Genomic DNA, 23,266 nt, shown 5'->3' on the forward strand with positions numbered 1-23,266 from the left:
TATGAGCACCTCTTACCATCCTGCCTTCTGAGGTCAGCCACCATCCACATTAGCTAGGCTTTGGTTCTGTACGGCGTCTAGTTCGACCCCTTGCGCCTGTCTTCTGTTCTATATGCTGACCTGGCAAGATCCCCAGCCCCCTGACCTACACTGCCCTGTCTCTGCTACATAAACACTAGTACTCGTCTGACCCCGTTGGTCCCCCCGCCACCATGCTGAGCCCACATCACTACACCTTGCAACGACTTAATAATACATGCCATTTGTACAGGACTTTGCTGTGGTGGTATATACTTGGAGCTTCTACCTAGCATGTCAGAAGAGGATACTTTTATTTCTAGGGTTTTGTCCTTATCATTGTCACCATCGCTTGCTTAAAAAAAACGTATGACCACTTCGTGAATATGAATAAGTAAAAGACAATTTTGATTGACTGATTGAGAATTCCTCAAATCTGCAATGTTTCATAATTGTTGTAGCAACTGCTTTCTCAGTTCAATTCTCTATCGACTCAACTCTAAGTATGTCTGAAAAAGTTTCTAGCTGTCAAATCCTTGACAATCCAATGGTCCCTCCCTTGACCTTCTTTTCCAATGAAGAAGGAGGAGGAAGCAAGGACTTCACAGCTGGAAAAAAGAGACAGTCTCTGTGTTGAGTAGTGATGGATGGGAGCCTCTAGTACCTTGTTGAGGTGCTACTGTTGGCCGTGGTTTCCACTCCAGTGCTCGTCTCTACCAGCAGGTCAGCCAGGGGAAAGTTCTCTACAATACAATAATTCAACATACACTGCGGTTAAAACAAATTAGGTGCACAAAATCTATTAAGATGAACTGAAGTCAGTAATTACCAGAAATGAGGACATTGTATAAAATACTATATATAAATAGACTCATCAACTGGATCCAATAATTTTATAAAGAACCAAAATGGCTGCCAATTGAGGTCAGTTTCAGCGTGACGCAGGAGGTTAGCCTACCGATATCATCGTAGCGCTCCACCCAGACCACCAGTACTTTGGTCTCTGGTCCCATTGGAGGGATGGTCCTGCCGGGAGGCATCTTCTTAGACTTCACCGTAGGACTCTGAGGGACAGACAAGCCAAAATCATGTAAACAAGCTAGAAAAGAGAAAAACAACAAAAGCGCTTTGTTGATGTTTGAATTCCAGATTGTCTCTATAATCCAACCTGCATATTTTTATTTATTTTTTAGTTCTCATTTACAACTGCGACCTGGCCAAGATAAAGCAAAGCAGTGTGACAAAATCAACACAGAGTTACACATGGGATAAACAATCGTACAGTCAATAACACAATAGAAAAATCTGTATACAGTGTGTGCAACTTAAGGCAATAAATAGGCCAATAGTGGCAAAGTAATTACAATTTAGCAATTTACACTGGAGTGATAGATGTGCAGATGAGGATGTGCAAGTAAAAATACTGGTGTGCAAAAGAGCAGAAAAACAAAAACAAATATGGGGCCTTTACAAAAACATAACGTTGAGACCTTTAAAGTTTTGCCTAGCTATTATTAGTGCTTGAATTGAGGGGGTACGCTGTACCCCTTGTTAGAAAAAAATTGCAAAACGCACACCCCTAGTTAGCTTAAAAATTTGAGGGGGAAAAACATATCCCAAATATATTTAAGCAATAAGGGGGTGTTGTGTTTTTATGCATAACGCAATGCCTGGATACAGCCCTTAGCCGTGGTATATTGGCCATATACCACAAACTCCCAAGGTGCCTTATTGCTATTATAAACTAGTTACCAACGTAATTAGAATTGTAAAATTAAATGTTCTCACACCTGTGGTATATGGTGTGATATACCACGGCTTTCAGCCAATCAGCATTCAAGGCTCGAACCACACAGTTTACAATAACCGATCTATAACTACACTTTAATCAGCGACGCTTTAGGCTAGAAACAAGCAAATAAAATCACATTTTATTGGTCACATACACATGGTTAGCAGATGTTATTGCGGGTGTAGCGAAATGCTTGTGCATCTAGTTACGACAGTGCAGCAATGTTTTTACATTGGATAAAAGTAGAGACTCAGAGCTACAAAATGGTATATCATACACAGCATTTTGAGGAACAATGGGAAAGTAATTATACTTTGAATGGTGATACACTTGAAAAGTCACTTTTGAGAAAAGGACCTTTGAATGTTTTGGTACCTACTAGAGAGCTCTCCTTTGTCTACACCCATTGTTCACACCCTCTTAAGCCAGCCCCACCCATCTCTTTAAGGATTCACATGAGGGCATGTGCTAAACAGTGAGTAGTGTAGTAAAAATGAAGACTAAAAGTGGTAGTAGCCTACAATAAGGAAAAATTCCAAGTAAACAGAAAGTGTCCAGATAAAAATATTTTATAAATATTAGATGACGCTTACCCAGATACACTTGTCTAAATTGATGGGTCATGTGAACTAAATGCTACAACCCCCAGCCAGATCCAGTGGTGGGAAAAGTACTAAATTGTCATACTTGAGTAAAAGTATGAATCATTTAAAATTCCTAATATTAAACCAGACGGCACAATTGTATTTTTTTTTATTGACGGATAGCCAGGAGCACAATGTACTTAAGTATCAAAAGTAAAAATATAAACCATTTCAAGTTCCTTATATTAAGCAAACCAGATGGCACAATTATTTTTATTTTTTTGATGGATAGCCAGGGGCACACTCCAACACTCAGACATAATTTACAAACAAAGCATTTGTGTTTAATGATCAGGGATGTTCTCTTGATAAGTGTGTGAATTGGACCATTTTCCTGTCAAAATGTAACAAGTAGTTTTGGGTGTCAAGGAAAATGTATGGAGTAAAAAGTACATTTTTTTCTTTACGAATGTAGTATAGTAAAAGTTGCCAAAAATATAAATAAAGTAATGTACAGATACCACAAAAACTACTTAAGTAGTACTTTGAAGTATTTTTATTTAAGTACTTTACACCACTGGCCAAATGCCTTCACACCAGAACATTCGCATATACTGTTACACATGCACTTATCACAGTATTCCATACATATGTTTATTTATTTTGCACATGTACAGTACATAAACAGATGCATGCGCCATATATTTATGTGCTGGACACTTGATACGGTCACATGATATTGTTGTGGTATGTACAAAATCATGTTACGACCACACATAAATATTAACTTTATATATATCAATATTTTGCTAAGTCTTGCTAAGTGGATGGTCTCTACAGAAGCTGTAAATGGTACAGCCAAATGGTTACTTGCAGAAATCGATAGCGTCAATATAAATCAAATATACAGAATGTACAAGAACAATATCAATAATGATATCAGTGATGGACGAGGAAGTTATATGCATACAATCGGGGGTAAAGTGGCTGAGAAGCAGGATAAACCCAAAAAATTGTAGCAGCAACGTATGCCCGTGTGTGTTAGGAGAGAGTCATTTGAATAGAGGCACCGCAGATAGTGCTGATGACTGGTCCGTCGCAAAACACCCTGATCTTCTCAAAAAGATACGTTTGTCTAGCTGTGTCCAGTCCAGGTGGTGCTTGTATAGGCAGACCATCTACGGGATGTCAGAGTTGCGCAGCAGCTAAAACCTGGTCCCAACTGAGTCCGAACGCTCCTTGGCGACAACACCAGGCTCCAGAGCATCGAAGCTGTAAAACAGGGAATAACAACAAATCAAAGACATTACAACATTGCACAACATCAATTCACCTACCAAGTTTATATAAGAAGAATAACCTCATACAATGCAATTAAAATATTTTCACCTGAAGTGCTGGTACTGCTTGATCTGTGGCAGCGGCCTGAAGTACGGAGTCAGCCATAGCATTCCACCAGCACCGTATTATCCTCCAGTCCAACCAGCTGTGGGATGTTGACCCGTCACAGTGCTGTCCTTCACAACACCAGCAATCTCCGACAAAGTGTTCACTCTGGTCTTTCTGAATCACTGCTTGATGAGGCCAAAGCACCAGTCAGGGGCACACTTGGTGTGGCCTGTGATCAGGAAGTGAAGGTCCAGATTGTGGTGGAGCTTGTGCATGGTCCACTAGGCACAATACCAGAGCACAAACTTGTTCTTGTTTTGGCCACTGCAGTTATCACAATTCAGGTCCACACATGTTTTCTCAACTCTGTAGTTGGTGAAGAAATGGTGCATGTAGTTGATGACTGCGCTGCTGCCTTTGCTTGCCAGGGCCAGCTCTCTTTTTGATGACTGACAGGCCGGTTCTACTGATTGATGCTGAAAGACAAATTCCAAAGACAAAAATTTTAGCATAATTATACAATAGATGCGAAATGGCATTCTGAGATAATATCACTACACACAATTCATACAGGTAATGTTAGCTACTGTAGCTAGCCAGCCATCTAATGTCAGCTGGCTAGCTAACAGCAAGCTTTAACTGGCAATACAAACCGATTGTCATAGCTAGCTAAAGTTAACCAATAGGTTCAATGTTAGATAGTTAGCTAGCTAACATTAGGCTATAACAAGCAATGCGAAATGGCATTCACTAACGTTACAATGAAATCACTAACGTTACACACACCTCATACACAAGCTAATGTTAGATAGCAATCCAGCCACCTAACCTCAGCAAACATTAGCTAGCTAACAGCAAGCTGGTGTCTTCAAAATCAAATCAATTTTTGTTGGTCACATACACATGGTTAACAGATGTTAATGCGAGTGTAGCGAAATGCTTGTGCTTCTAGCTCCGACTATGCAGTAAAATCTAACAAGTAATCTAACACATACACAACAACTACCTTATATAAACAAATACACACAAATGTAAAGGGATGAATAAGAATATGTACATATAAATATATAGATGAGCGATGGCGTTAGCAAGCAAAAAATGTTACTATAATACCGATCCATAGAGTAACGTTACTAGCAATACAAACTGATTGTCATAGCAAGCTAAAGTTAACTAACATTGAACCTAACGTTATTTGGTTAACAAGCCAGCCATGGAACTCCAGCTGGCTAGCTAACAGCAAGCTTTAGCTTGCAATGAAAACAACTTTCTGACAAAACTACAAATGTATAATATCTGAATCTATAGCTAGATTCTTACCTGTATACATGGATGAAAAGGTTCACGGCAGACTGCAACGCCTTTTAAAAAGACACCCGGTGTTGTTCCCGTTTAGTTTGCACAGCTTGTTTGGCCCATTGTGTTCCGCTGATTTCAAAACATGTTATTTTCAGAGAGAGTCACCATTGCATAGCACGATCGTCATCCAGAAAGTAGTCCATCACAACTTTTCCCCATAATTTATCAGGCGCTATCAACAAAGGTTTGTTGATTGCGCCTGATAAATTCAGGGCAGAAATGTTATTGAGAGCAGTAGCAAAATATTTGCAGTTCTCTACGGCTAACGTTTATCTAAAGAAAGGAGTATCTAATCATTATGAGCAGCTCATTTTATCGACACAAGATGCAATACCGCAGACCAATCCAAACTCATCTCTCTGCATGTCCAGTCCACTCATTAACTCAGCCAATCATGGCTAGCGGGAAGGTTGCAGCCTTTCTCTGTGGCTAAACCAACTAGGCTTGTAATTTAACAATTGTATTCATATTTACAAATGACATACACGTTTGATATTAAGGCACATGAAAGTTCACATGTGCGAGAAGGCATTTCTGCCCAAAACAAAACGCATTTTCATAAAAACATAAATAAAAAAAAGTACGTTCAAAAGGTTCTCCAGTGAAGTTGTGACTTGCGACATACGCCTTAGTTCCCTGAATCGGGTCACATATACATATAAATATATGGATGAACAATGACTAAGCGGCATAGGCAAGATGCAATAGATGGTATAAAATACAGTATATACATATGAGATGAGTCATGCAGGATATGTAAACATTATTAAAGTGGCATTATTAAAGTGACTAGGGATCCATTTATTAAAGTGGCCAATTATTTCAAGTCGATGTATGCAGCAGCCTCTCTGTGTTAGTGATGGCTGTTTTAACAGTCTGATGGCCATGAGATAGAAGCTGTTTTTTAGTCTTTTGGTCCCAGCTTTGATGCACCTGTACTGACCTCACCTTCTGGATGGTAGCAGGGTGAACAGGCAGTGGCTCGGGTGGTTGTTGTCCTTGATGATCTTTTTGGCCTTCCTGTGACATTGGTTGCTGTAGGTGTCCTGGAGGGCAGGTAGTGTGCCCCCGGTGATGTGTTGTGCAGACCGCACCACTCTCTGGAGAGCCTTGCAGTTGAGGGCGGTGCAGTTGCCGTACCAGGCGGTGATGCAGCCCGACATGATGCTCTCAATAGTGCATCTGTAAAAGTTTGTGAGGGTTTCAGGTGACAAGACATTTCTTCAGCCTCCTGAGGTTGAAGAGGCGCTGTTTCGCCTTCTTCACCACACTGTCTGTGTGGGTGGACCATTTCAGTTTGTCCGTGATATGTATGCCGAGGAACTTAAAAAGCTTTCCACCTTCTCCACTGCTGTCCCGTCGATGTGGATAGGGGGGTGCTCCCTCTGCCGTTTCCTTAAGTCCACGATCATCTCCTTTGTTTTGTTGACACTACACTCGAGTGCCCCCACCTCCTCCCTGTAGGCTGTCTCGTCATTGTTGGTAATCAAACCTACAACTGTTGTGTCGACTGCAAACTTGATGATTGAGTTGGAGGCATGCATGGCCACGCAATCATGGGTGAACAGGGAGTACAGGAGGGGAATGAGCATGCACCCTTGTGGGGCCCCAGTGTTGAGGATCAGCGAAGTGGAGATGGTGTTTCCTACCTTCACCACCTGGGGGCGGTCTGCCAAGAAGTCCAGGACCCAATTGGACAGGGCGGGGTTGAGACCCAGGACCTCTAGCTTAATGATGAGTTTGAAGGGTACTATGCTGTTGAATGCTGAGCTATAGTCAACAGCACACTTACATAGGTATTCCTCTTGTCCAGATGGGATAGGGCAGTGTGCAGTGTTATGGCGATTGCATCGTCTGTGAACCTATTGGGGTGGAAGGCAAATTGAAGTGGGTCTAGGGTGATAAGTAAGGTGGAGGTGATATGATCCTTGACTAGCCTCTCAAAGCACTTCATGATGACAGAAGTGAGTGCTACGGGACGATAGTAATTTAGTTCAATTACCTTTGCCTTCTTGGGTACAGGAACAATGGTGGATAGGGAGAGATTGAATATGTCCGTAAACACACCAGCCAGCTGGTCTGCGCTTGCTCTGAGGACGCGGCTAGGGATGCCGTCTGGGCCGACAGCCTTGTGAGTGTTAACACGTTTAAATCTCTTACTCACATCGGCCACGGAGAAGGAGAGCCCACAGTCCTTGGTAGCGGGCCGCGTAGGTGGCACTGTATTATCCTCAAAGCGGGCAAATAAGGTGGTGTTTAGTTTGTCTGGAAGCAAGATGTCCTTGTCCGTGACGTGGCTGGTTTTCTTTTTATTGTCTGTAGACCCTGCCACATCTCGTGTCTGAGCCGTTGAATTGCGACTCCACCTTGTCCCTGTACTGGCATTTCGCTTGTTTGATTGCCTTGCGGAGGGAATAACTACACTGTTTGTATTCAGCCATAATCCCAGTTACCTTTCCATGGTTAAATGCTGTGGTTCGCGACTTCACTTTTGCGTGAATGCCGCCATCTATCCACGGTTTCTGGTTAGGGTAGGTTTTAATAGTCACATTGGGTACATCCATGCACTTCCTTATAAACTCACTCACCGAATCAGCGTACATGTCGATATTATTCTCTGAGTCTACCCTGGAACATGTCCCAGTCCGCGTGATCAAAACAATCTTGAGGTGTGGATTCCAATTGGCCAGACCAGCGTTGAATAGTTCTTAACACGGGTACATCCTGTTTGAGTTTCTGCCTATAGGAGGGGAGGAGAAAAATGGAGTCGTGGTCAGATTTGCCAAAAGGAGGGCGGGAAAGGGCCTTGTATGCATCGCGGAAGTTCGAGTAGCAGTGATCCAGAGTTCTGCCAGCACGAGTACTACAGTCAATATGCTGATAGAATTTAGGTCGCCTTGTTCTCAAATTTGCTTTGTTAAAATCCCCAGCTACAATAAATGCAGCCTCAGGATATATGGTTTCCAGTTTGCATAAAGTCCAGTGAAGTTCCTTGAGGGCCGTCGTGGTATTGGTTGAGGGGGGATATACACAGCTGTGACAATAACCGAGGAGAATTCTCTTGGGAGATAATACGGTCGGCATTTGATTGAGGAATTCTAGGTCAGGTGAACAAAAGGACTCGAGTTCCTTTATGTTGTTACAATTACACTATGAGACGTTAATCATGAAACATACACCCCCGCCCTTCTTCCTGGAGAGATGTTTATTCCTGTCGGTGCGACGTAACAAGAATCCAGGTGGCTGTATCGACTCCGACAGCATATCCCGAGAGAGCCATGTATCCATGAAACAGAGCATGTTACAATCCCTGATGTCTCTCTGGAAAGTCACCTTTGCCCTAATTTTGTCTACCTTGTTATCTAGAAACTGGACATTAGCGAGTAATATACTCGGAAGAGGTGGGTGGTGTGTGCACCAGAAGACCGCTCCGCCTACCTCTTCTCTGGCAGCGTTGTTTAAGGTCAGCCTCTGGAATCAGCTCAAATGCCCTGGGTAGTTCGGACAAAGGATCCGCTTCGGGAAAGTAGTATTCCTGGTTGTAGTGCTGGTAAGTTGACACTGCTCTGATATCTAATAGTTCTTCCCGGCTGTATGTAATAACGCAACATTTTCTGGGCTAACAATGTAAGAAATAAAACATAAAAAAACAAATACTGCAAAGCTTCCCAAGGACTAGAAGCGCGGCAGCCCTCTGTCGGCGCCTTGCCAACCGGACCCCGCTACTGTAGCTCCTATCCCTTGTTAACTTTAAAGATTCGACCCCTGGCTATCACCATTCATTGACCCCATCTAAAAAGCTGTGAGTCGGAAAAGGCACAGCGTCCCTATTCAGAAGGTGAGAATGAAACGGTTAGGGTGTTTTGGCCCTCCAGGACCAGAATCAAATAACACTGGGGTAGGGTTCAGGTGGGCTTTGGGCATTGACCAGGTGGGTCTGACTGAGGAAAATAATACACATTGTGTTAAGTTACAGCCTTATTCGAAAATGTATTAAATTGTTTTTAACCCCTTATCAATCTACACACAATACCCCATAATGACAAAGCAAAAACTGTTTTTTAGGATTGTATGCAAATATATAGAAAAATGGAAATAATACATTTACATAAGTATTCAGACCCTTTACTCAGTACTTTGTTTAAGCACCTTTGGCAGCGATGACAGCCTCGGGTCTTCTTGTGTATGACGCTACAAGCTTGGCACACCTGTACTTGGGGAGTTTCTCCCATTCTTCTCTGCAGATTCTCTCAAGCTCTGTCAGGTTGGATGGGGAGCGTCGCTGCACAGCTATTTGCAGGTCTCTCCAGAGATGTTCGATCAGGTTCAAGTCCGGGCTCTGGCTGGGCCAGAGCCCGGACACTCCTGGGTTGTCTTGGCTGTGTGCTTAGGGTTGTTGTCCTGTTGAAAGGTGAACCTTCGCCCCAGTTTGAGGTCCTGAGCACTCTGGAGCCGGTTTTCATCAAGGATCTCTCTGTACTTTGCTCCGTTCATCCTTCCCTCGATCCTGACTAGTCTCCCAGTCCTTGTCGCTGAAAACCATCCCCACAGCATGATGCTGCCACCACCATGCTTCACTGTAGAGATTGTGCCAGGTTTCCTCCAGACGTGACGCTTGGCATTCAGGTCAAAGAGTTCAATCTTGGTTTCATCAAACCAGATAATCTTGTTTGTCATGGTCTGAGTCCTTTAGGTGCCTTTTGGCAAACTCCAAGCGGACTGGCATATGCCTTTGACTGAGGAGTGGCTTCCGTCTGGCCACTCTACCATAAAAGCCTGATTGGTGGAGTGCTACAGAGATTGTTGTCCTTCTGGAAGATTTTCCCATCTCCACAGAGGAACTCTGGAGCTCTTTCAGAGTGACCATCGGGTTCTTGGTCACCACCCTGATCAAGGCCCTTCTCTAGGAAGAGTCTTAGTGGTTTTAAACTTCTTCCATTTAAGAATGGAGGCCACTGTGTTCTTGGGGACCTTCAATGCTGTAGAAATTGTTGGTACCCTTCCCCAGATCTGTGCCTCGACACAATCCTGTCTCGGAGCTCTACAGACAATTCCTTCGAACTCATGGCTTGGTTTTTGCTCTGACATGCATAGTGAACTGTGGGACTTATATAGACAGGTGTTTGCCTTTCCAAATCATGTCCAACCAATTGAATTTACCACAGGTGGACGCCAATCAAGTTGTAGAAACATCTCAAGGATGATCAATGGAAACAAGATTCACCTCAGCTCAATTTCGAGTCTCATAGCAAAGACTCTGAATACTTATGTAAATAAGGTAAAAAAAACAACAACTGTTTTTGCTTTTTAATTATGTGGTATTGTGTGTAGATTGATTAGGGAAAAAAATGCATTTATTCATTTAAGAATAAGGCTAACGTAACAAAATGTGTAAAAAGTCAAGGGGTCTGAATACTTTCCGAACACACTTCATGTAGACACTGGTATGGTTGGAGATAATGATAATAATGTAAAAAAAAAAAAAAAAAGTGTCCCTTATAATGGGTTGTAGTGCGTCTTACCCTCTGTGCGGGGGCCACGTTGTCAGAGTGGTTGGGGAAGAGCTCCAGTGTGAGGTTGGACTGTTTCAGCAGGTTGGGTAGCAGTTCCATCTGAGAGTCAGAGTCCACTGTGGGGAAACTGCTCTCCGACGACTCAGCTACAGGAACAACACAAAGACAAGTGAGAACACAGTCTGCACCCCAAACGGCACCCCAAACGGCACCCTATTCCCTAGATAGTGCACTATTTTTTAGCAGGACCCCTATATAACATTAGTGCACTACTTTTAACCAGGGTTTTGGTCAAAAGTAGTGCACTTTATAGGGAATAGGGTGACATTTGAGACACACACAGATGAACCCACGCAACTTCATCAGTCACGGCATAATGTGGCTAAATGTTTGACAACAGGAAAAAAAGATGAGTCCATTTTCTTCTGTTTAGTGCCTAATGAATACACCCCTGCTCAATGACTTTCTAATACAATTACAAAGCTCTAAAAAAACATTTGTTGATAAAATTAGAGGAAATCAAATTCATTTAAACTTATGTAAAATTCTCCCCACAAAAAGAACACTCAATATATGGGGGATTAAACAGTCAGCCCTGTGCAGACTCTGCAATGAAGAAACATAATCAATAGATCATCTCTTTTGGTACTGTCCTTTGATCTGAGGGATGGAATTAAGATTAGAGGGATTGGTTGATTTGACGATGCACTTGGGAATCCTGTAGAAATAAGCCTAAATGTGTATATATGTTGAATTTGAATGTTTTCCACCAGGTCCTCCAACCAGGGGATGGGGTGGTAGGGGTAAAAAAGAAAAAATGGGATAAGAAATGATGCAAGTAATGTTATTTTATAGACTAATCTGTCTGCTAGTTTCATAGCTGATCTCCCCTCCCAAACAACAAAATCCAGATGAGGAGTGGAGGAGAGAAAATAAGATGTGATGATGGAAGAGATGGATGAGGAGTACAGGAGAGAAAGTAATAGAGGAAGATGGGAGAAAGGGATGAGGCCCACCGGAGCAGTCTGTGAGCGAGGGAACGACAAAGGCGATCTCGGTCAGGGCGTCAGCGTAGTACAGCACCCGCTTCTCTCCATTGAACACGCCCCCGCCTGTGTCTCCCAGGGTGATAGTATCATCTGTGGGGACAAAAGGAACTTCCTTACTATTAGGTTTGGGCATTTTAAATATTTTCACTATTCAAATAATATCGTTACATTTTTCCGGATATCCTGACAGTCGAAATACACACGTGCAAAAAATAAATATTGTTTGCTGCGCGACTCGGCAGAGAGGGTGCTGCTCTGCTTGAGCAGCAGGGCGCCATACTTACGCTAGTTAGACAAACTTGTTGTGGCCATATCTATCATAACATCGATAGTCTTGACTGCATCAAGAATGTCAAGGAGCTAGCTACGCTGCCAGCTAAGTTAGTGAAGGCTAATTGAAGCCATTTAGCGGCGCTTCTCATCCTTTTCTACAACACCACCATTAATAATTTTGTCATTTTTATTCCATTTTTCATTGATTAGAAATATCCTACTTCATCTGCTAGGCTACATATGGAGTCTCTTGACTGTTAAGCCTTGTTCACACTGCAGGCCTTAATGTTCAAATCAGTTTTGTTTCTCAAATCCGTTTTGGACTACTGAATGTCCAAACAGCAAGTTACAAGTGACCAAATCGGATATGTGTGTTGAGACCTCAGTCATTTGCTGACAATGCTACATTAGTTGTCATAGTAAGGACTGGTGTGTGTGTGCGCAGTGTTGTAGGCAGATTGGTGGTGGTGCTTGTGCTTCCCATCACTCAGAAGTTATTTAGCAAGCTAAATGCCTGTGATGGACATTTTCCAGATGCTTTGAATGTTCAAAATCACAGGGTAAAAACAATTTTAAAGCCTCAAACAAATTAACTAAGGCACACCTGTTAATTGAAATGCATTCCAGGTGACTACCTCATGAAGTTGGTTGAGAGAATGCCAAGAGTGTGCAAAGCTGTTATCAAGGCAAAAGGTGGCTACTTTGAAGAATTCAAATATAAAATATATTTTGATTTGTTTTACACTTTTGGTTACTACATGATTCTATATGTGTTATTTCATAGTTTTGTTGTTTTCTCTATTATTCTACCCTGGAATAAGTAGGTGTATCCAGACTTTGACTGGTACTGTATGAGGAGCCTGGAGGTGGAACCTAAAAATGCATTTACGCTCTAGGGCAGGAAATGTGTCAAATAGGGTCGGCATTACTGTCTTACCTCAATTAGAAACAAAATCCCTATTTTGCAAGCGACTTTACTGGAAGCTGTGCAGCGCCATTTTGAGTAATGCAAGCTTGGCCCATGTAGGTCAGCCCCTATCAATTTGAGTTCCAGCCAATGTGCTTCAGTCCCTTGCCATTTGAGGGACAGCTAGCATGATGCACATTGACGAGTTTGATTTGGATTCGTTTAAAACTTTTTCAGTTACTACATGATTCCATATGTGTTATTTCATAGTTTTGATGTCTCATTATTATTAAAAAAAGTAGAAAAAAGTTAAAATAAAGAAAAACCCTAACTTTTGACTGGTACTGTATATTCTCAGGTTAACCTAATGCTCTCTCCCTCACCTGGTGGGATGCTGTCTCCGTTATTGTTGTGGTTGTTGATGGACCAGCTAGTGTAGACGCTGCCCGTCCAGCCTGGGTGCTGCCCCACCTCCACGGGCCAGCCCAGCGACATCAGGAACTCCAGGAAGTGATGCTGCACGTTGGCGCTCGACTCCACATTTCTCAGGATCTGGCATAGGACCATAGAGTTAGAGGCCTCATCATCGATATAACCTGTTTTTGCACGGACATGGCCATTGAGAGCGTCAACAGGGTGGGGATTCCTATGGGTTGGGAGTGATCAGCCAATGATCAGAGCATTGTCTTATACAAATTGGGTGCTATGGTTTGTAAATGTGACCCGTTTCAGGAAACTAGGCGTATGTCGCAAGTCACGACTTCACAGGAGAGCCATTTTAATGTTTTTGTATTTATTTAGCAAAATGTGTTTTTTTGGGGGGCAGAAATACCTTCTTGAACATGTAAACTTTCATGTCCCTTAATAACAAACTTGTATGCGATCTGTAAATACGAATTAAATTGTTAAATTATGAGCCTTGTTGGTAAACCACAGAAAAAGCCAGTAACCTTCCCACTAGCCATGATTGGCTGAGATAATGAGTGGGCTGGACATGCCGAGAGAGGATTCTATTTGAGCTCAGTCTGTGTTGGTAATCCTGTTGAATACGGATTTATTTTTTTTTTTTAAATGTAGCTGCATAAGTGTTGCTCTCCACTTTCTGGAGGATCGAGAATTGAAATTAGTGCAATGAGAGTATGACAGCTAAAGAGATGGCGAAAACACCCGTTTCCTGATTACATCGTCAAACTAAGGGCATTTGTGGCATGGATTCGTGACAGGGAGACGCGTCCATCATGCATGATGATATATAGGGTAAGATTGTCTAGCTAGCTAAATTTTCAGATATTACACGTTTCTAATTTTGACAGTGTTTTTTTTAATATGTGTATGACATTCATTGTTGTTTAACTAGCTAACGTTAGCTTGCTGGCTCGTGATGTGTGATATTACATGTTTACCTAGCTAGATTCATTGTCTACCTAGCTAGCTAGCTACATGTCTTGAGCTAACGTGTAGTTACTGTTAGGTAGCGTTAGCTTGCTGGCTCCCCAGCTAACGTTAGGTGGCTGGCTCGTTAGCTAACGTGATGTGTGTGATCTTACATGTTTTTACCCAGCTAGGTTCATTGTTTAATGTGTTAAGCTAAAGTGTACAACACCTGTTGAATATAGCCGGTGTCAGTAAAGTCGGCAAAAAAGCATAATAAAATTGTTGCCAACAGAGCTGGTTAGGCTGTTTTCATGTTTTCCAGTGGTAAACAAATCATCGGCCAGAGCGTCAAGTGTCTGCTCCGAGAACGAAACGAGATGGGTGGGGCTAAAGCTTAAGAGGGTGTGAATGATGCTGGATGGGTGTAGACAATGAAAACCTCTCTGACCGAAACACTAAAATACAATTTTCTAGTTTACAAGTCTATCGACTTTCAAAGCAGACTTACTTTCCCATTGTTCCTAAAATGCAGTGTATGATATAGCATTTTGTAGCTCTGAGTCTCTACTTTAATCCAATGTAAAAACAGAAATTCAAATTTTGCTACATAAGACCGAATCCAGGTCGTGAGTCACAAATGGCTTGAAACTATATCACCGCCATCTAGTGGCAAAAATGAATGAAAGAAAAGATTTTGGTTCAGGACGCCAGATGGTGGTGAAATCATCAATATTAGCTTTACTACTTATTTCAAACAAAAAATAATAAGAAAATGTACTACTTTAAAATGGAGATAAGACTCAATGGCGTGGCCTTGCTCTCACAGAAGCCATAATGGGACAGGTACAAAGATCCGCCCTCTAACTAACTCTATGCATGGGACACAGGGACAGACAGTCCATTATCAGAGGAGACGTGAACATGAAATATTTCATTTTCTGTAAATGGTTTTAGACTAAAAGTTTTTGGTCAAAATTTCAGTTGTATTTTGCTGGTTTTATTAATAGGTTTGAAATGAGAAGGAGTCTGCAGATCTACCAATAGACCAGACTCGGGCACCTAATGTTTTTTTTTCCCCCAACCATTTTAGAATAGTTTAGCGCAACTGTCTAGAAGGAATTTCAGAGAAAGTAGACTATAATATCAGGGCATGAAAGAAGTTAATCAAGACTTTTGCACCGGTCCATAACTCCTGAGCCATGCTCATTAGGGCACATTGTAGCAAAAAGTTAAAAAGTTTCAGCAATGGAAAACCAGTTTGACCTTTTTCTTCTGTTCGTTCCTAATCAAAAAATTTTATTGGGTCACATACACATGGTTAGCAGATGTAGACTGTAGCGAAATGCTTGTGCTTCTAGTTCCGACCATGCAGTAATATCTAACAATTTCACAACTACCTTATACACACACAAGTGTAAAGTAATGAATAAGAATATGTACATACAAATATATGGATGAGCGATGGCCGAACGGCATAGGCAAGATGCAGTAGATGGTATAGAGCACAGTATATACAGTTGAAGTCGGAAGTTTACATACACTTAGGTTGGAGTCATTAAAACTCGTTTTTCAACCACTCCACAAATTTCTTGTTAACAAACTATATAGTATAACTATAGTTGGTTAGGACATGTACTTTGTGCATGACACAAGTAATTTTTCCAACAATTGTTGACAGACAGATTATTTCACTTATAATTCACTGTATCACAATTCCAGTGGGTCAGAAGTTTCCATACACTAAGTTGACTGTGACTTTAAACAGCTTGGAAAATTCCAGAAAATTATATCATGGCTTTAGAAGCTTCTGATAGGCTAATTGACATAATTTGAGTGAATTGGAGGTGTACCTGTGGATGTATTTCAAGGCCTACCTTCAAACTCAGTGCCTCTTTGTTTGACATCATGGAAAAATCAAAAGAAATCAGCCAAGACCTCAGAAAAAACATTGTAGACCTCCACACGTCTGGTTCATCCTTGGGAGCAATTTCCAAACACCTGAAGATACCAAGTTCATCTGTACAAACAATAGTACGCAAGTATAAACACCTTGGGACCACGCAGCCGTCATACCGCTCAGGAATGAGCGGTAGAGATGAACGTACTTTGTGCGAAAAGTGCAAATCAATCCCAGAACAACAGCAAAGGACCTTGTGAAGATAATGGAGGAAACGGGTACAAAAGTATCTATATCCACAGTAAAACGAGTCCTATATCGACATAACCTGAAAGGCCGCTCAGCATGGAAGAAGCCACTGCTCCAAAACCGCCATAAAAAAGCCAGACTACAGTTGGGGACAAACTGTCCATGGGGATAAAGATCCTACTTTTTGGAGAAATATCCTCTGGTCTGATGAAACAAAAATAGAACTGTTTGGCCATAATGACCATCATTATGTTTGGAGGAAAAAGGGGGAGGCTTGCAAGCCGAAGAACACCATCCCAACCGTGAAGCACAGGGGTGGCAGCATCATGTTGTGGGGTGCTTTGCTGCAGGAGGGACTGGTGCACGTCACAAAATAGATGGCATCATGAGGGAGGAAAATTATGTGGATATATTGAAGCAACATCTCAAGACATCAGTCAGGAAGTTAAAGCTTGGTCTCAAATGGGTCTTCCAAACGGACAATGACCCCAAACATACTTCCAAAGTTGTGGCAAAATGGCTTAAGGACAATAAAGTCAAGGTATTGGAGTGGCCATCACAAAGCCCTGACCTCAATCCTATAGAACATTTGTGGGAAAAACTAAAAAAGCATATGCGAGCAAGGAGGTCTACAAACCTGACTCAGTTACACCAGCTCTGTCAGGAGGAATGGGCCAAAATTCACCAAACTTATTGTGGGATGCTTGTGGAAGGCTACCAAAAACGTTTGACCCAAGTTAAACAATTTAAAGGCAATGCTTCCAAATACTAATTGAGTGTATGTAAACTTATGACCCACTGGGAATGTGATGAAAGAAATAAAAGCTGAAATAAATAATTCTCTACTGTTATTCTGACATTTCACATTCTTAAAATAAAGTAGTGATCCTAACTGACCTAATACAGGGGATTTTTACTGGGATTAAATGTCAGGAATTGTGAAAAACTGAGTTTAAATGTATTTGGCTAAGGTGTATGTAAACTTCCGACTTCAATTATACATATGAGATGAGTAATGTAGGGTATGTAAACATTATATAAAATGACATTGTTTAAAGTGACTAGTCCTACTGAACACAACCCTGTTGATGCCCTCCCCTTAAAACTTCTCACCTCCTGGCTGCTCTTCTGGCCGGCCTTCATGTAGAAGAGGAAGACTGTGTCACAGGGCCGACAGGGCAGCAGGTCCAGGTAGCTCATGTCGTCAAAGAAGCCCGGCAACCCAGAGTCCAGTGCAATCAGGTGGGGAGGTAGGCGACTGTTGCCGGGCTCCTGGAAGGCAGGAAACATCAAATTAAATGTAATTGGCTGGTTCATCAGCTAATACAACCTTAAAATGACTTTACGTATGAATTGGCTGGTTTAGCTGCTGTATTTGGTTAACTATAATTTGCTACTTGGTGATTACACCGAGGATCAAAATAAGCTAAATTAAGCGAAGTCATTTCAGACGGGGAACTCAAGTGTTTGTGATAGCATCAGCTGAGATTGCACCAATCAGATTCACCTTAATATGGCGTTCTATTTAAGTTGACCAGCTCTGCACCCACATCCTCTGCTGTTGCCTTGCTGCTGCGCTAGGCTATGCAATAGGCTTTTTTTGGCTGCTTAATATTGCTGCTGCTGTAACATTGCTGCCACCAGATATGTGTACTGTTTTGGCTAGCCCTCCACCACCCCAGCTTCCACCTGTTTCGGTTCTTCTTTTTTCCCCCCATCAGGGGGGTTGGTATCTTGCTCACTGCCTGTAGTTGATTATAATGATAATAATTGACACATTGCTCTAGCAGCAGGCTCCCCTGAAGGAACAGAGCCAAAAACACCAAGACCAAATGCATTGTCATCTATTTTCTAATAAATGCTTAAAATGTGAGTTTGTCTTAAATTATGTTTTAACTGAATAAATAGTAATTGATTGCATACTTTCTAGTTGATATAAACTGAACAAAAATATAAACCCAACATGTAAAGAGTTGATCCCATGTTTCATGAGCTGAAATAAAAGATCCCAGAAATGTTCATACGCACAAAAAGCTTATTGCTCTCAAATTATGCTCATAAATTTATTTACATCCCTGTTAGTGAGCATTTCTCCTTTTCTAAGATAAACCATCCATCTGACAGGTGTCGTATATCAAGAAGCTGATTAAACAGCATGATCATTACACACGTGCACCTTGTGCTGGGGACAATCAAAGGCCACTAAAATGTGCAGTTTTGTCACACAACACAATGCCACAGATGTCTCAAGTTTTGAGGGAGAGTGCAATTGGCATGCTGACTGCAGGAATGTCCACCAGAACTGTTGCCAGGGAATTGAATGTTATTTTAAGCTGCCTCCAACGTTGTTTTAGAGAACTTGGCAGTACGTCCTACCGGCCTCACAATTGCAGACCACGTGTAACCATGCCAGCCCAGGACCTCCACATCCAGCTTCTTTACCTGCGGATCATCGAAGACCAGCCGCCCGGACAGCTGATGAAACTGAGGAGTATTTCTGTCTTGTAATAAAGCCCTTTTGTGGGGAAAAACTCATTCTGATTGGCTGGGCCTGGCTCCCCAGTGGGTGGGTCTATGCCCTCCCAGGCCCACCCATGGCTGCACCTCTGTTCAGTCATGTGAAATCCATATATTAGGGCCTAATGAATGCATTTCAATTGACTGATTTCGTTAAATGAACTGTAACTCAGTAAAATGGTTGAAATTGTTGCGTGTATATTTTTGTTCAGTATAGTTTGAAACAATTCGCCGCGATTCGGTTTGATTAGGGGAACAATAATAGATGCGATTCGGTTCGATACACCATTTTTTATTTTGTGTCATAACAACATTTTCCATTTTTAAATGATTTATCTGCTGCCAATGGGAGCTCAGGAGCTGGGCCTCTCTGAGCTGGATCTGTCTGAGATTACTTCTCTAAGCTGAGTGGCCCTTAGTGTGTGTGTGTGTGTGTGTGTGTGTGTGTGTGTGTGTGTGTGTGTGTGTGTGTGTGTGTGTGTGTGTGTGTGTGTGTGTGTGTCAATGGTATGTGTAGGCACCTAAGCAGCTTTAGAGCAGGCTGAGCACATACCACCCCACTATCCCCCCAGTTTCTATGTGAAATCACTGTAATTTACTGATTCACATGTCATTTTGCAGATATTTGTTTTTGAGCTAGTACTATGTCAATATTTATCTTTTGAAATTAGAATGACATTTAGCCAATTAATAAAATGCAACTGGATTTTACCCCCCATCTCAAAAGCGAAATGGTTTAGACTTTTGGAATTTTGTCATAGCTCGCAAAAATGATTGTCCTTCATGAAATTACCAAATAAACTGATTGTTTAAAGCAGAACTACGAAAACGATGTCTTATGGTGAACCTGAACAATGTTAATACAATTTGAATGATTGGAGTTTTCTATCAGCAGTTAGATGTTAAAAAAAAGGAAAAAAAATAAGTTTAATAGTCTATAGATCTGAAGGAGAGGACGCATCAATTCAGTCAAAACAGATGAGGTATTTTCAGAATCAAATATGAATAAAAAAAAAAACATTAGGAACCTTTTGAATTGGTTTTCTGATTGATGCATGCTTCATTTGGATCGGTTTGGGCTTCCGCGGACCGATGCACTTGTATCTTAAACATTTGAACCCCGGATGATGCGTATCGGTGAATCGTTACATCCTAGTTCCACTACACATGTACATCCTTTTAAATCCCTTAGAGCCACTGAACACACCGATTGGCATGTGTGTTTTTCTGTTGCTCATTAGGAAAACGAGATTTCAGCCTTGGAGGTGTGTTTCCTAAACGATTCAGTGTTTGGTTAATGTTTGTCCCCAATGAGACACTGTAGATGTGGAAGCCTATTTCAATAACTCAAAATCCCCAGAATGAATTTAAGATAACTCAAGAAATCTGTAATTAATATAGACATTTTTACCGAGGATGTTTCAGTTGCGCAATTTTTCATCTAACTAAGGTGTTTGGTGCAGTATTGCGCGACGTGTTGTCTTATGTAAACAGTTGGTGCTCCTGAACAGGTCTGTCACACTGTCTATGCTATTGGATAGAGAGCAATCACCGCAACTGTTCACCCCATGTTAGTGGGCAAATGGACATCGTCAAATTAAAACCCAACCTTCGTTTACCTGTTGTGGAGCATGGATTTTCCAAAATCAGTTAGATGAGACTGACTTTTTGACCAGAATTATCATCTTTACACTTTATAGTCAATTTTGCCACTAGAATAACTGTTTGACTCATATCGATGCCACATAGGCAGTTTTCAAACCTCTCATCTCTTTCCCCAGTACCTTGAGTGCCTCCAGCGACAGGAAGCCAAAGTGCGACAGGAAGAGGCGGGCCGTCTGGAACTCCTGCGAGGGAGACGGAGGCTTGCAGTCCGTCAGCATGTCTGGGAAGCTCTTGCTGCCCCTGCGCTCCTCGCTGCCGTGCTCCAGCGTCGTCTCGTACTCGATCTGCTTGGCCATCACACCTCGCAGCTTGTCGTGCTGCATCTCCAGCTGAGAGTGAGGAATGGATGATGGTATCGCCCCTTGACACTTATCCAAGGTCAGTTTGACATTTTTCACCCTCTAAAAATGGTTAAGATTAGAAGTGGCTGGTCCTAGATCTGTGCCAAAGGTCAATGGGAGTGGATCCTATGGCTGTTGCTCATTCTGATCTTCATCTTATAGTAGTAATGACAAATAGTAGTCATTATTGTGGATACCCCAAAAAAAAGAATGCCATTGCATTGCTGGCAAGTGTCATTGCATACATACACAGACAATCCCCTCCTCAAAGCACCTCACAAAACATCAAACACCCACAACCACTCACCTGACATGAATGAACCATCAACGCAGACAAACCTTCCCAAAACAACCAATAAAATCTCACACAATCAATACAGTGCGCACCCAATCCCGACACCTTTTCTCTCCCACAGTCATAATCAAACTGGAAAATACTGAGCAGTAACCAATATCAGCTGGCTCTGATAAAGAGAAAAAGGTTTGGTGGTAGGTGACGTTAGTGAATCATGTCACATTTTGTGTGTGAGGACAACTCACGTCCGGATCACTGTACATCAGTGTAGTAGCTATGTGTCATGAAGTGTTTGACTTGTCAGTTGAGAATGTTTTTTTTTTACATTTCTTTCAGACAGAGACTTGTTCATTGAAGTGGACAAGTTCACAGAGAATGATAAACTCAAAAGTTAGCCTACATTTTGTTTAACATTAAATGGGCTAGTTGTCCTAGTTGTGCAAAGTGGATTCAGGTGTCCCATCACTCCTATGGGGCCATAGCGGTGCTGATCTTAGATCAGTTTTTACTAAATAATAAATAACAGGGGGGACCTTGATTCTAGATAAGCACTCCTATTTTGAGTCACTTTGTAAATACAGGCAATGGCTGATGCAAACACCACCTCTACGCTACAATACAATTCTCATTAGGGCAATGGAGACATTATTCTAATAAGGATGGACAAACAATGCCAGCCTACCTCCTTATCTACAATATCGTGTAGATCCGGAATGCTCAGGTCTGCTTTCACAAATGGAATTTTGTCCACTTCTTCCGGGAAGGGTCTGTGTTTGACGTTTAACCGGATCCCCACATCATTTTTGGGAGTGGGCCGACTCTCTGGGATAAACACCTGCTACAGAGAGGAGCGAGAGAGACAGAGGGGGGGGGGGGGGGAGAGAGATACTTCTGATGAGATACAGACCCCTGAGAAAGGAACTGGGAAAACTCAGCAAGAAACACAGACTGACATGTGATCATTTAGCATTGTTAAAGGTCTACGATAAGCATCTGATGAATATCAATTCCCTGATGCAGACATTTTTTCCAAACAGATCTGGCACCAGCAATCATAGTTAACGTTGAATGAGATTAGAGATCATTTGTTCATTACAGCAATGTGAAAACCTGGTTCCTAACAATGGAGTTGCTGGTTAATAACATGTCAATGTGAACCTTGACACTAATAGAAATGTGCTGATACATACTAACATAATTCATATAAAGGGTTAACTACGGTGTGTGTGTGTGTGTTACCTTGTGACTGGCGCGTAATAGAAATGTACGGAAACATATCAACATAACGAATCTAAAGGGTTAGCTAAAGTGTGTGTGTTACCTTCTGGCTGGCACGGGCCCCCCTGGGTTGGTGGAAGAGCTGCATGGTCCAGGCGTGTCTCCCAGACATCCCCCTGATCAACATGGTCACGGATGGACAGGGATCTGCTCACACACACACACACACGGCAACCAGGTCAACAGGGTTGTGTTCATTAGGCACAAAACAGAAGACATTGACATGTCCAATGAGAAACTCCAATTTCCGTTTTATAGTGCAAAACCACTTTTAAACGTTTAAAATGTTAATAAACATGAGGATGATGACTGAAAACGTGGTTGATGACTGATAACATGTGGATGACGACTGTCAAAATGGTTCTGGGATAACATGTGAAGGATTGCCAATAATATGTCAAAGATATTTGTTGAAGTGGATTTGGGATAACATAACTGACTCTGTTCGTTGCCCAGCGGCTGCTCCAGCATGGCCAGGATGACAGAGTTGTCTAGGACGAAGTAGCGGAAGTTCTTGCGGCTGGTAGAGGTCAGCCTGGAGTACTTGATCAGGGTGTCCTCGTTCAGCAGGCTGCAGGGGGAGGCGGGGCCACTGGGCGACGGGAACGCCCCCAGGACCTGCATTATGCTGACAGGGACAGAGGTGCTGTGCATTCAAAAGACAAAATATATACACGAGGCAGGAATCCCCACTATAAAACATTTTCAAAAGCAGAATTGTATGAATAAAAATAGCAACCCTGAACTAAGCAGATAAGAATACAGG

The 23,266-nt window shown here is 42.0% G+C and overlaps 1 protein-coding gene and 1 long non-coding RNA gene across 6 annotated transcripts in view; both read right to left on the minus strand.

The window, feature by feature from the left end:
- LOC115208353 (ral GTPase-activating protein subunit beta) overlaps nt 1-23,266 on the minus strand; it is an 89,708-nt gene that overhangs the window by 3,274 nt on the left and 63,168 nt on the right. For 2 of the 5 annotated variants that reach the window (XM_029776332.1, XM_029776330.1), the window contains exons 19-28: nt 22,941-23,128; nt 22,544-22,647; nt 21,905-22,057; nt 20,706-20,915; nt 17,518-17,676; nt 13,268-13,436; nt 11,672-11,794; nt 10,665-10,801; nt 977-1,082; nt 683-761 (exon numbers count right to left, since the gene is read on the minus strand). In XM_029776332.1, the coding sequence (XP_029632192.1) occupies nt 683-761; nt 977-1,082; nt 10,665-10,801; nt 11,672-11,794; nt 13,268-13,436; nt 17,518-17,676; nt 20,706-20,915; nt 21,905-22,057; nt 22,544-22,647; nt 22,941-23,128 (1,428 nt within the window). Of the gene's footprint in view, nt 1-682; nt 762-976; nt 1,083-4,130; nt 4,260-5,103; nt 5,212-10,664; nt 10,802-11,671; nt 11,795-13,267; nt 13,437-17,517; nt 17,677-20,705; nt 20,916-21,904; nt 22,061-22,543; nt 22,648-22,940; nt 23,129-23,266 lie in introns of those variants that run through there. The other 3 variants (XM_029776331.1, XM_029776329.1, XR_003881150.1) reach the window with 2 other exon arrangements.
- On the minus strand, nt 2,933-4,074 carry LOC115208355 (uncharacterized). Its single transcript, XR_003881151.1, has 2 exons — nt 3,784-4,074; nt 2,933-3,666 (listed from the first exon to the last, which is right to left on the minus strand). It is a non-coding gene; the product is annotated as an uncharacterized LOC115208355 (long non-coding RNA).

Source organism: Salmo trutta, chromosome 14, assembly GCF_901001165.1.
Source record: "Salmo trutta chromosome 14, fSalTru1.1, whole genome shotgun sequence".
In the NCBI taxonomy this organism is placed as follows: domain Eukaryota; kingdom Metazoa; phylum Chordata; class Actinopteri; order Salmoniformes; family Salmonidae; genus Salmo; species Salmo trutta.